This window comes from Hyla sarda, chromosome 3, assembly GCF_029499605.1.
Source record: "Hyla sarda isolate aHylSar1 chromosome 3, aHylSar1.hap1, whole genome shotgun sequence".
NCBI lineage: Eukaryota > Metazoa > Chordata > Amphibia > Anura > Hylidae > Hyla > Hyla sarda.
Genome location: NC_079191.1, coordinates 334586211 through 334601725, shown reverse-complemented (window position 1 = coordinate 334601725; position 15515 = coordinate 334586211). Strand labels below are relative to the sequence as shown.

General features: G+C 40.3%; 1 protein-coding gene across 5 annotated transcripts in view; it reads right to left on the bottom strand.

Moving 5' to 3' along the window:
• Positions 1-909: 909 nt before the first annotated feature.
• AKAP12 (A-kinase anchoring protein 12) overlaps positions 910-15515 on the bottom strand; it is a 167449-nt gene continuing 152843 nt past the window's right edge. For all 5 annotated transcript variants that reach the window (XM_056567347.1, XM_056567350.1, XM_056567351.1 and 2 more), the window contains 2 exons: positions 3107-10232; positions 910-1669 (listed from right to left, as the gene is read on the bottom strand). In XM_056567347.1, the coding sequence (XP_056423322.1) occupies positions 3115-10232 (7118 nt within the window). In that variant the 3' untranslated portion in view covers positions 910-1669; positions 3107-3114. The remainder of the gene's footprint in view (positions 1670-3106; positions 10233-15515) is intronic.

Below are 15515 nucleotides of genomic sequence, written 5' to 3'. Positions count from 1 at the left end.
AGTTACAATAGTCCAGAAAGACCATGTTGAGGCCATTGTAAGTTGAGGGCTCACTGTACTATACTTTCCATTTTGATAGAAATAATGAGAGCGGGGGTAAAAGCAAGAGTTTTATTTAAACTTATATTGTTTATAGAAATCACAGTTTAGCAAAAATGTACAGAAGCATAATGAAAGACACATAGAAAACAGGCCAATTAGAAAGTCTGCAGAACATGTATGGGGATTCTCCCCTGGAACTGCGGGCACCAGAAATAAAGAAAATTCCAGGACCTTTCATCCCCGTAGGAGTAAGACACTTTTGTCCCCAGTATGTAATTCAGGTGCAAAACTGTGGTTACACAGATCATATATGTGACAGATGTAAAAGCAAAAGTAAACAAAAAAAAAACAAAAAAAATCTAAAACAGTGTCTTAATAAAGTTTATAGTGCACTTAATATAGGTATGTATCATTTATAATAACTTTGGGTAATAATTTAAATGTCACTGTAAACAGCTTCTACAGCTTTTTTTTAAACCGGGATTTACTTTCAAGACAATAAAACAGCAAACGTATCTTAAGCTCTGTTGCATTGCCATTCCCAGCTTTTGGTTAGACAAGTCGCAATTAAAGGGTACCTCTCATCAAAAAAACTTTTGATATATTATAGATTAATGTATGCAGAATAACTTTACAATTGCATGTTATTAAAAAATATGCTTCTTTCTATTTAATTTTCCACTTTGAAGAAATGACCACTAGGGGTCTCCCTACCAGTCCTGGCAGCAAGCATTTCAGACTCATGCTGGAGTCCTAAACACTACGAGCTGCCAGTCTGCTTTGTTCACAAAGGAGAACACTCAGAGCTGCCAGCCTGCTTTGTTCACAGCCTGTTTGGCTGTGAACAAAGCAGGCTGGCAGCTCTGAGTGTTTAGGACTCCAGCATGAGTCAGAAATGCTTGCTGACAGGACTGATCGGGAAAAATACAATAGAAAGAAGCATATTTTTCATTAACATGCTATTGGAAAGTTATTCAACATTCATTAATCTAAAATATATCAAAAGTTTATTTGATGAGAGGTACCTTTTAAGGAAATGCTGCTATAACGTAATGTCTTGATCACATGCAGGTAGCTTCACTTGTAAGGCATTGTATGCTAGGTTAGTTTGCTGTTTTCTCCTCCTTTAATTCATATATACTTGGAAAAAAATATACAATAATTAAAATGAAAAACAGGATGAAGATATACACATAAATACACAAGATGTCCCCCTCCAGTTTTGGACAGTTTTCTGGAAACCTATAACTCTGGCAATATACTTAGATATTTTAAACATACAGCCTTAATCCAGACATAAGACTTTGGTGCCAGGTACCTTTAAAAGGCAAATTGGAATAGAATTCCCTAGGATTCTGCCTCCTAATATTTAGCCTCTAAACAAGAACACAGTAAAGCCTTGAAAAGATCATTAAATATTTAAGAGCAAGGGACAAATCTGGTTATAGCTCCCGATGAGACCTCAGGATTGTCACATAGTTCATTCTTATCAATGAAGTAGGGCGTGCTCCATTTTCAGAATTCATAATTTAGAGTTGTCGGCTTTCTTCACATTGCAGCTTCCAGCTCTTTGGTAGCTTCAGCAGCTTTCACATTCCGGTTTCTTCAATTCTTTTCAAAGCACAAACTGGTGAACAAAATAGAAGGAGGATTAGTAAATAAATATTAGTAAAAATCTAAAACACAGTTCTAGCAGTGCTCTCTGCTGACACCTATGTTCATGTAAGGAACTGTCCAGAGCAGGAGAGGTTTGCTATGGGGATTTGCTCCTACTCTGGTCAGTTCCTGACATGGACAGAGGTGTCAGCAAAGAGCACTGTGGTCAGACAGAAAAGAAATTCATAAAGAAAAGAACTTCATCTGTAGTATACAGCAGCTGACAACTACTGGAAAGATTAAGACTTTTAAATAAAAGTAATTTACAAGTCTGTTTAAAGGGGTTCTCCGGTGCTTAGACATCTTATCCCCTATCCAAAGGATAGGGGATAAGATGCCTGATCACGGGTGTCCCGCCGCTGGGGACCCCCGTGATCTTGCACGCGGCACCCCGTTTGTAATCAGTCACCAGGGCGTGTTCGCTCCGGGTCTGATTACTGGCAACCACAGGGCCGACGGCATGTGACGTCACGCCTCCGCCCCCTTGTGACGTCAAGCTCCGCACCTCAATGCAAGCCTACAGGAGGGGGCGTGATAGCTGTCATGCCCCCTCCCATAGACTTGCATTGAGGGGCAGAGCGTGAGGTCACACGGGGCGGAGGCGTGACGTCACACGCCGCCGGCCCCGTGATAGACCGTAATCAGACCCGGAGCGAACACGCCCCAGGGACTGATTACAAACGGGGTGCCGCATGCAAGATCACGGGGGTCCCCAGCGGCGGGACTCCCGCAATCAGGCATCTTATCCCCTATCCTTTGGATAGGGGATAAGATGTCTAAGCACCGGAGAACCCCTTTAAGCAGTTACCCATAGAAACCAAGCAGATTACTTCTTTCATTTCTTTAGAGACCTTTTACAAAATGAAAGCAGCAAATCTGAATAGCTGCTATGGCCAACAGCTCCACTTTTCCTCTGCACAGGTTGTCAGTTAAATTTAACTGAATATTTCAGAGATTTTTGTTGTAACTGGGCTCAGGATACGGTATGACAAAAATATATTAATATATATATTAATATATATAATTATACATCCTAAGCACAGGTAGAAAAAAAAATCTTTAGAAAATAGTTTATTAAAATAGTACATATCCTATTAAACTTGAAAGTAAATACACATAATAAATCGAAAGAAGGTCCATCTTTAAATGAGCACTGAAGTTTAAAAAAAACATTGAACACAATCAGTTGAATGAGCTGGAAGAAGTGTGCACTTAGCCAGTTTACTTCTGGCTCAGCGTCAAGGGACACTGGTCACATAATGTAATTCTATGGGAGCAGCAGTGCTCTTCTCTCCCAGCTCCTTCTAGTGATCATTTGGGGTCTGAACCCTGAAAAATCAAACCTTTTTAAATGGCAATTTATTTTTTTTTTTTTAATGATACACTTATTTAAAAATATGTAACCTACATGAGGTCTCAGGATTCAACAGTCGGTGCCTTTTCCTGGTCATTCATCGTTGAGGCCTGAGTGGTTACTTGTCTATTTTCCTCTTGCGTATCAGCAGGGACAGAGGACTCTATTTCTTTTTTTGCGTTCTGTACTCCTTCGTTTGCTTGTTGACTATCTTCAGGCTGTGCACATGATTTGATGGCCTCACTCACAGGTACAGTTTCTTGAAGTTGTGAATCTAGCTTATTTTCCAGATTTTGTTCTTGAACACCATCGGTTTTAGTTTTATGAATGCTGCTTACTACTGCTTCCACTGCTGTTTCAATGATATTTTGAACAATAGTTGTACTGCATGATTCAATGGTGATTGTTTCAATGTCAGTTTCTTTTGTTAGCTCTTCCTTTTTAGATACAGTAGTTTCTTCGTGTGTGTCACCTTGGCTGGTAGCATTAACAACAACACAATTTGTAGCTGCTTCAATTGCTGCATCCACGATAGCTGCAGCTTTGTGGGAGACGGACTCTGCTACAACCTCTAGTACTTTGGACAATGTGTCATTGTCTTCAGCTTTTGTGTCAACACCAGCAACTTCTGAAGGCATTAGGTTATCTGTGGATACTTCGATAGCTTTAACAGTCTCTGCTAAGACCTGTTCTTCCACTGCGGCTGCTGTAACTGGATCAGATGTTTTGGTAGCCTCTGAGCTTTCCAACTTTGGAATATCTGTAGTAACAACTTCTTCCTTCGGTTCCACAACTTCTTCTTGACTAGGAGTCGTTTGGTCTTTTTTATTTTCTTCTTCAGATTTCTTTTCTTCTTGTGCAGAGGATGGAGATGTGGCTTTCAAGTCAATGTTGTCACTGTTCGTAGACTTGTTTTCCTTCTGTAATTCAGTAGTTTCTTGTTTAGCTATCAATACATTGGTCTCTGCTCCTTCCGTTGTTGGTTTTTGTGCTTGGTCATTGCCGCAGCCTTCTTTATGTTTTGAAGAATCCAGAACCCTTTCACTTTCCTGAGCATCATTCTCAACATTTTCTACTTTATTCAAAGTAGGGACTTCTTCAATATGTTCTTTAGGTTCCTTAGTTACAACAGCACTTTCCTCTTGCATTTGCACTTCAGAGACATCAGACTGTACATCACATATTTGTTCAACCACTACAGGAGCTTTTTGTTCAGGATGAACTTGCACAATTTCTTCAGCTAGACCCACAGGGGGGACTTCTATAGACTGGACCTCATCTGAATGTAGAATACTTTCTTCCTGCACTGACCTGGGGGAACTTTCTTCGGTCTGCAATTCACCTGACAATAGGGAACCCTCTTCAGATGGTCTATGGGTGCCTTCAGTTTGATCATTCGATACAGGGGTGCTGTCATCAATTTGAACCACAGCTATCGCAATGGAAATTTCTACAGGCTCCACTTCAGCAGATAGATCTATGGCTTTATCAGCTTGCACATCATCAGCTTGTACCTCAACTGATACTGGGGCACTTTCCTCAACCTTCAGCCCAGCTGTTTCAAGGGCAGTTTTTTCACAGTCGACCTCAGCTAACACAGGGGCACTTTCTTCAACCTTGATTTCAGCTAACACACTGGCACCAACTTCAACCTGTACCTCATCTGTCACAGGAACACTCTTTTCAGCCTGCGCCTCTGCTGGCACAGGGATAACTTGTTTATCATCCAATAAAGAGACCGTCTCTTCAGCATGTTCCTTAACCAGTACATTCACACCTTCAGGTTGCACCTCAACTAATAAAGGAGCACATTCTGACTTTCTAGGAAGGGTTTCCTCAGTCTTCACCTCCTTTGACACTCCACTTTTATCTTCAATATCAGTGTACACAGGAATAACTTCTTCAGTACTCTGCACTTCTGAAACATGAAGTTCTGTATTCTTTACCTCACTTGACAAAGATCCAACTTCAGGCTGCAATTCCTTTAATGCACTTAAACTCCCTTCAGCCTGGACTTCATTTGACAGGGAGACACATTCTTCTCGTTTCACCTCATTTGATTCAGATGCGATCTCTTCAGACTGTCCCTCACTTGATTCAGGTACAGCTTCTTTAGTTTGCTCCTCACTTGGTACAGTTTCTTTAGGTTTTGCCTCACTAGATACGGGTACAGCTTCTTTAGGTTGCTCCTCACTTGATACAGGTACAGCTCCTTTAGGTTGCTCCTCACTTGGTCCAGGTACAGTTTCTTTAGGTTGCTCCTCACTTGATACGGGTACAGCTTCCTTAGGTTGCTCCTCATTTGATACAGGTACAGCTTCCTTAGGTTGCTCCTCACTTGGTACAGCTTCTTTAGGTTGCTCCTCACTTGATACAGGTACAGCTTCTTTAGGTTGCTCCTCACATGATACAGGTACAGCTTCTTTAGGTTGCTCCTCACTCGATACAGGTATAGCTTCTTTAGATTGCTCGTCACTTTGTCCAGGTACAGTTTCTTTAGGTTGCTCGACACTTTGTGCAGGTACAGTTTCTTTAGGTTGCTCGTCACTTGATACAGGTACAGCTTCTTTAGGTTGCTCCTCACCTGATACAGGTACAGCTTCTTTAGGTTGCTTCTCACTTGATACAGGTACAGCTTCTTTAGGTTGCTCCTCATTTGATACAGGTACAGCTTCTTTGGGTTGCTCCTCGCTTGATACAGGTACAGCTTCTTTGGGTTGCTCCTCACTTGATACAGGTATAGCTTCTTTGGGTTGCTCCTCCCTTAATACAGGTACAGCTTCTTTAGGTTGTTCCTCAGTTGATATGGGTACAGCTTTTTTAGGTTGCTCCTCAATTTGTACAGGTACAGCTTCTTTAGGTTTCTCCTCACTTGGTACAGGTATAGCTTCTTTAGGTTGCTTCTCACTTGGTACAGGTACAGCTTCTTTAGGTTGCTTCTCACTTGGTATAGCTTCTTTAGGTTGCTCCTCCCTTGGTACAGGTACAGCTTCTTTAGGTTGCTTCTCACTTAGTACAGGTACAGCTTCTTTAGGTTTCTCCTCACTTGGTACAGGTATAGCTTCTTTAGGTTGCTTCTCACTTTGTACAGCTTCTTTAGGTTGCTCCTCCCTTGGTACAGGTACAGCTTCTTTAGGTTGCTTCTCACTTAGTACAGGTACAGCTTCTTTAGGTTTCTCCTCACTTGGTACAGGTATAGCTTCTTTAGGTTGCTTCTCACTTGGTACAGGTACAGCTTCTTTAGGTTTCTCCTCACTTGGTACAGGTACAGCTTCTTTAGGTTGCTTCTCACTTGGTACAGGTACAGCTTCTTTAGGTTTCTCTGCTTTGCCTGAAACCGATACAACTTCTTCAGCCTGAACCTCACTTGATCTATGCACAGATATTTCAGGCTTTATTATACTTGATATGGGTACAACTTCTTCAGGCCGCACTTCACTTGATACAACTTCTTCAGATTGAAGTTTGCTTGATACAGGTATGGTTTCTTTTGATTGTATTTCACTTGATTCAGATATTACTTCTCCCTGTACACTTGACACTGGTACAACTTTTTCTGCCTGGATTTCACCTGATTCAGGTACAGATATTTCAGGCAGAATTTCACTAGAAATGGGTATTACATCTTCAAGTTTTATGTCACTTGCTACTGGTACATCTTCAGGTTGTATTTCACTTGATACAGGTGCAACATCTTCAGACTGTACTTCACTTGACACAGGAACATTAGCTAATGCACTTTCTTTAGTCTGCAACACAGATGATGCGGGTAGACTATCTTCAATCTGCACCTCATCTAAGGCAGGGGCAGTTTCTTTTATCTCAGTTGAACTTGCTTTATCTTCATTTGTCTTTACATCTTCCACTGAAGGTAAGTTATCATTAGCATACACAGTTTCCATAGCAATATTTTCTTGAACCACAGACTCGATGACAATGGAATCTGAAGCATCTTCACATTTCTCCACTGTCTCGAGAGTCGCATTTTTAGCTTCATTGCAAATTGGAGTTTCTTGTACCACTTGATCTTCAGATAAAATTGTAAGATTTTCCTCATTTTTTTCATCATTTACCAAGACAGATTCACCAGCCTCTTCTTTTGAAGGTAAAGTACTAGCACAAACAATAACAGTTTCAACAGTTTTTTCTAAAGTGGCAAGTGGGGCATCAACCTCATTCTGCACTGTTTCAGAAGTAATGACACTTTCTTTTGTTTTCTCAATGACAGAAACACATACTTGTTCGACCGTTTCTTCAGCACTTACTATGGTAAATTCATCATCTTGACCTTCTAAGCAATCAGGAGTTAAATTTGTTTGTTCCTCCATACAAAGAGGAGCAGATGCTTGCAGTTGTACAGAATCAAGTGTTAGTTTTGCCTTTTCTGCCACTTTATGTAGTATACTTTCAGTCTGTTTCTTTTGGTCTTCTAAAGTCTTCTGGCTTGCATCTTCCTCTGGCACAGGTGTAGCATCTTCAGTTGACTCGCCTAATTGTGAGACGGCAGATATCATTTCAGTTGTCTCTTCAGTGCATGAATTCTCTATTGCTTCCTCAAGAGCGGTCAAAGCTTCAGATGTTAACTCCATCTCATTGATCATTGTGGTTGGCATTTCTTTCATAACTTGGCAGACTGTACTAAGCACCACAGTTTCTTCCACATTGACCCCTGGTTTTATTATTTCAGTGGCTTCTTCAGTTTCTTTTGCATGCTCGATAGTCTCAGAAACAGTTGCACTGATCCAGGATGGAGACCTTTCATCAAGACTGGTTATGGCTCTCTCTCCTTCTATTACAGTAACTGTCACAGCATGAATAAGCTCTTCTGTAGATTTTTCTACAGATCCTTCTTGTTCTCCTAAAACAGTTGGTTGAACAACTTCAAGCGATTTTTGAGCATCAAGCTTCTCTTGCTCTGCAGCATCAAACTCTGCTAAAGGGACTACAGCAGGTTCATCAGAATCGTCTTCCGCAGCTTCATTTAATGGCTGGCCAGCTTCAGTAGTAGGAGCATGCTCTTGTTTGCCATCAGATTTTTTCTTCTTTCGCCCTGGAATCAGTTTCTTGAAAGAAACCCAAGTTTCTTCTTTGCCAGCTTCACCCTCTGAAGTTGACTGTTCTGCGCTGGCGGGTGTTACAGTTTCATCAGTTTTCTCTTCTACTCTTGTTCTTGACTTGCGTCTAGGAGTCACAAGCCTTTTAAAAGACTGCCAGGTAGATCCTTCTGTAGGACTGCCAGCTTGATCTGGTGATGTACTTTCTTGGATCGGCTGTTCTTGTGAACTTGTAATAGGGCTTTCGTCATCAGTCTCTTTAGGTGGCACAACTTCTTCAGTCTTCTTTGCCTCATCTTGAGATTTTACTCCTTCATCTTCATCTGAATCAGAAGCCTTTCTTGCTCTTTTCTTAGAAGAACCAACACATATTAAAGCTTCCCATGACACAGAGTTGTCAACTTTCTTCTTACTTTCATCTGTGCTTTTTTCAAGTTTTTGCTCTTCAGTGACATCTTTAGGTTCTTCCTGATTTTCAACAGTACCAGCACTATCCGTAGAAGACATAGTTGAAGATTTTGCCTTTTCAACCTCATCCTCCTTATCACTTTCAGATAGTCGTTTTGGGCGTCTTTTTGGTGTGACAAGTTTCTTAAATGAAGCCCATGGTGTAATTCCATCTTTTTTTCTTTCACCATCAGATGTTGTTCCTTCTCCCTCTGCTTCTGCAGCCTGTATGTCCTCTGTTGGTTTTTCTGTGGGAGATGCCTCTGCCGACTCATCTGGAGAGGACGGAGAGCTATCTCCACCGTCTACTTCTGGAGCCTCTGGGGACTCAGATGAAACAGCTTCTGTTGTAACTTCTACCTTGCTATCATCTTCTTTCTTACTTTTAGATTTCTTCCCAGACAGTTTCCTTAACCCAGAGCTGCTAAAAAGTTTTTTTAATGGACTGCCTTGAATTTTTGCTTTCTCTTGTGAAGACAGCAGTTCAGCTTCTGTGGTGACTGCGTCTTGACTTTTTTCCAGCTCTCCACATTCAGTACTTGAAGTCAACTGTGGCTGATCATTATCCAGAGCTCCAGACACAGATGTTTCTTGCAGGCCTTCCCTTATTCCTTCTGGTGAGCTAGCAGCAACAGTTCCATCAGTTATCTGAGTTTCAACATTGTTTTCAATGGTATCAGCTTCTGTTTTAACCTCAGGTGGTAATGCAGCAGCTGCTGGTACTGACGTTGCTATTTCAGGTTTCTGTTCTGTAATTTCTGCTACTGGGGCAGCCTCCACCTCTACTTTTGCCGCCTCTTCTAATTTGGATTCTGCTTCAATAGAAATTGAGGGTTCCTCTTGTTTTGGCATTTCTTCAGCTGTAGCTTCATTCTTTTCCTCATTAGAGACCTTTGAATCTTCACTTGAAGATTTACTTATTTCCTGTGGCACAGAATTAACTTCTGCTGGTTGTGCTTCAGTTGTGTTCTCCTCTTTTACAGTCTCGGGGACCTCAGCCTTTTCCTGCTCCATGGCTTTGAGCTGTTTCTCAACTTCCTGTGGGTCTTCCTCCTTTGACTTCTTAAAGCTTGTCTTCTTCCTTAGCCCTGCCCATCCTTGTGTAAAAAATCTCTTAAATGGAGAAGAGGTTTCAGTGATAATAGGATTTGTCGGAGACTCTGGGGATGTTTTATCTTTTTCCACCTCACTTTCTTCTACTTTCTTCTGATCTTCTTCAGGGGTTTCCTTTGCACTTTCAGCAGCCTGTTCTGGCTTATCTGGACTCTCAGTAGGCTGTCCACTGTCTTTGGTCTCCTGCTGGATTTCGGTCTTTACTTCATCGGCAGTATCAATATCTTCCTCATGATTGTCTATGCCGTTTAATTCAGCTTCATCTTTTTTCACAGTTAGGAGTTGTACCGGTTCACATTTCTCAGTTTTGTCCTTTTTCACAGTGAATTTAAAGCCCACAAATTTAAAGACTTTTTTGAACCCAACTTCATTGGTTTGGTTTTCGTTGGCTTGATCTGGAGATTCTGCTTTCTCTTCTGTCTCTGGTGTTATATCATTGGCCTCTGGTGTCTCTACTTGCTCATCTTCCTTTGCAGTTTCCTTTGTAGTGGTATCATTTTGTACAACCCCCATGTTTTCCGCTGGCTCCTCGTTCAAGGTTACACTTGTTGGATCTTGTTGTTCAACTGCAATTAGAAGAGGATTTTTATTAGAACATTTATCCAGTTGTAGACTTCTGTGTATTAGAACTAGCACTATCCGGTCTATGCTGAAGAATTTATAAATTGTGACAAACTGCAACGGAGGTTTTAATTTTCTTTTTAACTAGCATTATAGCATTAAAAGTAGATGTTACCATAGCTCTCAAGGACCGAGCCAAAAAAAAAAACTAAAAAAAAAAAAAACAACTTATAAAGAGCGGTAAACTTCTGATTTGTATAGATAAAATCAAATGTATTACTTTAGGCATCAATACAACTCCGTACATAAAAGGGGCATTTATAAAAATACGTTGGAAGTTTGACTATTTATTGTTTGTATAAAACTATACTAGTTATAAAACTAATCTAATGAGAAGTTGCGCAATGAGCAATATGCTACACGTGAGAGTCTTGAACTAAATATGGTTGAAAACAACGTGCAGTTTTAAAGTGTATTACACTATATATTTGGTTTATAAATATTATTAAGACATTATCTATGCTACATCTCCCCGATTTTTTTTTTATACTAGCTGAGTATCAGACGCTGCATGGTTTTTCCAACCTAATCCTTGTGGGGGAGGAAAAGCAATAAAAAGGAGAAAACGTTTGTCCCCAAATCCTGTCCCCATGTGGGGCAGAGTTTTAATGAAGATATTGTAAGCTGAAAATAAAAAGGGGTGTGAATTAATGTGTGGACGTGTATTTTCAAGATGAGGCATGGAATGCAGGGAGGGTGTGGAGTAAATGTGCAGAGATTGTGGAGTAAATGTACCAGAGGTCCTATATACTTGCATGGCGTAAGTTAGGGTTAATTTATTATATATTTTTGTTCGACATATAATTAACAGGTGACCAAGTATTATTGAAATATCTCCAGCCGTACAGAAGTTGTGCTAGAACATACATTTCCCATAGATTTGCGTTGGACTTTAAACTGACGCAAATGAGCATAGGTTAGAGTTAAATTAACTATCCTATATTTTTAGAGGACATAAGTAACATGTGACCAAGTATTATCAAAATATCTCCAGCTGTTTGGAAGTAATGCAGTAACATATTTCCCATTGACTTGTACAGCACTTTAACCCCTTAAGGACGGACCCATTTTTTACCTTAATGACCAGGCTTTTTTTTTTTTTCTTTTAAATTTGAAATGTGTCTCTTTAAATGGTAATAACTCTTAAACGCTTTTTCTGAGTGGAGCAATTCTGATATTGTTTTTCTGTGACATGTTGTACTTTATATAAGTGGTGCATTTTTGTTAACACATGCAGTATTTTGGGTGAAAAACTCTAAAATATTGTGAAAAAAACGAACATTTCTGGCATTTTTCTTAATTTTAATTTTGTTTATTTTTTTTATAGTGTACACTGTGCGGTAAATGTAATGTTATATTTATTCTATGGGTCAGTACGATTATGGAGATACCCATTTTATATAGCTTTCTATGTTTTTTTTCCTTTTCTGAGCAAAAATAATTTTTCTGTCAAAAGTCGTAATTTTATTTTTCGTCTGACGCCATTGAGTGAGGGCTTAATTTTTGTGGGATGAGCTGTATTTTCATTGGTATCATTTTTGCGTTATGTGCTACCTTTTGATCTTTTTTATTCCACTATTTGTACCAAAATTGTCGATTTTTTTTTTTTTTTTTTTTTTTTTACAGCGTTTACCGTACTGGATAATTTACATTATAGTTTTATAGTACATATCATTACTGATGTGGCAATACCTATTATGTATATGATTTGTGTTTTAGATTTTTTTTGGTGATAATACAGGGCTTTTATTGGGAAAGGGGCATTTTTTTTTTTTTTACCACACTTCATACTTTAATTTCAGAACTTTTTATTACATTTTTTACAGGTTATACTATGCTGCAATACATTTGTACTGCAGCACAGTATGACCCGATCAGCTGCACACAGTATAGCCTGTGGGATCCAGGCTCTGGCTGGATCTCACAGGCTTCCGTAGCAGGCAGACAGGTGGCCATGATCTGACCTCCTGCTGCCATAGCAACCAACGTCAATCTGCGATCGTATCGAGGCACCGCCGTTTGTGAACAGGAGGAGCACACTCCCCCTGTCAGCACCATAGATGCATGATCAGGATTGATCACGGCATCTATGGGGTTAATGCTGCCGGGACCGCCACGATCGTGGCCCCAGCAGCTGCGGCAGGACTCCGGCTGTGATGACAGCCATGTCCCGCCGCCGATCTCCTGCGCTGCCCACAGCAGTGCAGGAGATCGCTAGGACGTATGCATACGTCCCAGTGTGCGAACGTGTCGGATGCTGGGATGTATGCATACGTCCCATAGCGGGAAGGGGTTAAACAAAAACTCTTGCAAATGGGAGTGGGTAAGGGTTAATTTGTTGTTGACATAATTAACAAAGTTCTGTACAAAGTTTCATGTTAATATCTTTAGCCGTTTGGACATGATGCTGGAACACACACCTTGAGTTTTATATCTATACTAGCCGAGTACCCGGCATTGCCCAGTTTTCCCTTCCTAATCCCTGTTGGGGAGGAAAATCAACAAAAGGAGGACGTTTTTGACTTCATATATTGTTGTCATGTCCCGCGCCCATGTCCCGACCTCATATCCTGTCCTCAGGTAGGACTGATTTGTGATGAAGATATTGTAAGATGAAAATAGAAGGGGACGTGGATTTGTGGGACTGGGTGTGATTTGCGGGACTGGGTGTGGTTTGCATGCCAGACCGATGCACAAAAAGAGTAGAGAATAAAAGGGGTGGGGCTTAAACAGTGGGCATATCTTTGTGAGATGGGGTCGGGCTTGCAAGCCAGACCGACACATTTACCAGGAGATGCAGAGCGGAGCTTGTGGAATAAGGTACTGGAAGTCCCATATACTTGCATGGGACTTGAAACAAAAACCCATCTTTTATATAAAAGGGTGTAGGTAAGGGTTAATTTAACCATCATATTTTTATTTGCTATACAAGTAATATGTGTACTAGGTACGGAAGTTATGTGGGAACATACATTTCCCATTGATTTGCATGGGACTTTAAACAAAAACTCCGAACCTCACAAATGGGGGTAGTTCAGGGTTAAATGAACTATCCTATATTTCAAGTGGACATATAAGTAACATGTGACCAAGTATTATCGAAATATCTCCTGCCATTTGACTTGTATGGGACTTTAAATTAAAAAAAACTGACCTTGGCAAATGGGGGTGGATAAGGGTTAAATGACCTATCCTATGTTTGTTGTTAACATATAAGTAACATGTGTGCCAAGTTTTATGTTAATATCTTTAGTAGTGATGCTGGAACACATACATTGTAATATGTAATAATTATATATATATATATATATATATATATATATATATATATATATATATACACATATATACATATATACACACACACACATACATACATACACACACATACACACTAGGAGTAGCCGTATTAGTCCAGTGATGCAAAAAGCTAAATTATCGGTAGTTGCAGAATCTTGTAATACCTTTTTTATTGGACTAACAAGATTATGTAGAGACAAGCTTTCGGGATTCCTCCCTTTATCAAGTCATAAGCATTTCTGAGCTCACAAGGAGAAAACATACGTTCTATCAAAATATGCGAGGGTTCTGATTTAACCCCTGCATATTTTGTGAGATAGAACGTATGTTTTCTCCTTGTGAGCTCAGAAATGCTTATGACTTGATAAAGGGAGGAATCCCGAAAGCTTGTCTCTACAAGATCTTGTTAGTCCAATAAAAAAGGTATTACAAGATCCTGCAACTACCGATGATTTTGCTAGCTAATATATATATATTTTATTTATTTATTTATTTATTTATTTATTTTTTAAGATTAGATTGACCTGTTATAAAAACAGAAACACAAAAGGTATCATTCGGCTATGCTTTCAAATTATTGGCACCAGTAAACACAACTGTCCACTAGGTGGCACCATATTCCAACTATAAACTATAACTTAATATTTAATGAGTTTTATAACATTTTCCAGTACTATAAGAAATGATCTAATCTTAAAATAGGACATAGAGATGGACTGACTAGAAGCATTCTAGGTCTAAATTCCACTTAGATTTCATGCATTCTATCATTGTCCTACAGAACAGTTCTAAGATGTGCTATATGAGCTGTTCTACACTAGGTGGCACTATAATGACAATTATCTGCAATCACTACAGTATCATTGTGCGGGATGCTACCTAACAAGTATCAAACAAGAAACAAATTACTACAAACTATCCTCGTATTTTCCAACCACAGCTTTAAACAAACTCATCAGTAGACGTGTGTTGGCAGATTCAGGCAGTTTTGGTGGGATCTGCAAATAATCTTAAACTTTACAACCCACCATAGACTTTACATTGTCTCAGCATATGAGACATTCCAGTTTTAAACTGGTCCTGGGAAGAATGAACATTTAACAATCTGTCCATTTTCTGATTACAAACGCTGTTTCCCTGTTGGAAGCTTCCCACCTAAAGGTAAGACTCCCCCTGTACTTTGCTTGCACCCTATATATAGGATCCCCTGTAGGGGAATAAACTTTCTACAGGGGTTCATACTTACAGGGGGTAGTTTATCCTCCTGTAGGTAGCTTGCACCCTGTATATAGGAACCCCCCTGTAGGTATTTTGTCCCCTATGTGTATGAGCTCCCTGTATGTAGCTTGCACCTTGTATGAAGGACCCCTCTGTAGGAAGTTTGCCCCCTGTATGCCGGACCCTTAAAGGGGTACTCCACTGCCCAAGTGTTCGGAACATTTTTGTTCCGAACACTTGGAGCAGGCCGCAGGGGTTGTGATATCACACCACGCCCCCTCAATGCAAATCTATGGGAAGGGGGGGCATTGAGGGGGCATGATGTCATGGGGGTGTGGCCATGACATCTTGACCCCCGCCACCCACGCCCAGCTTTCTAAATGAACACTGGGTACTGCACAGAGACAGTGGGGGTCCCAGCTGCGGGACCCCAACGATCAGATATCTTCTCCCCTATCCTTTATATAGGGGATAAGAGGTCTAGGGTCAGATTGCCCCTTTATAAGTGCAGTATATAAGTGTCTGACTTTCTTAAACCCCCCCCATTCTCCCACACCCATGTGCTGCCTGAAGGGCTTCCTGTCCATAAGATGGCACCCTATGGAGGAGCAGGTGACAATACAGGTCTCTTTCCTCCACTGTGCTTGTGCTTCTTGCTTGAGCGCAGTGCAACGCTAAAAAGGAAGCAGAGTGATGTGTATGGTTACATT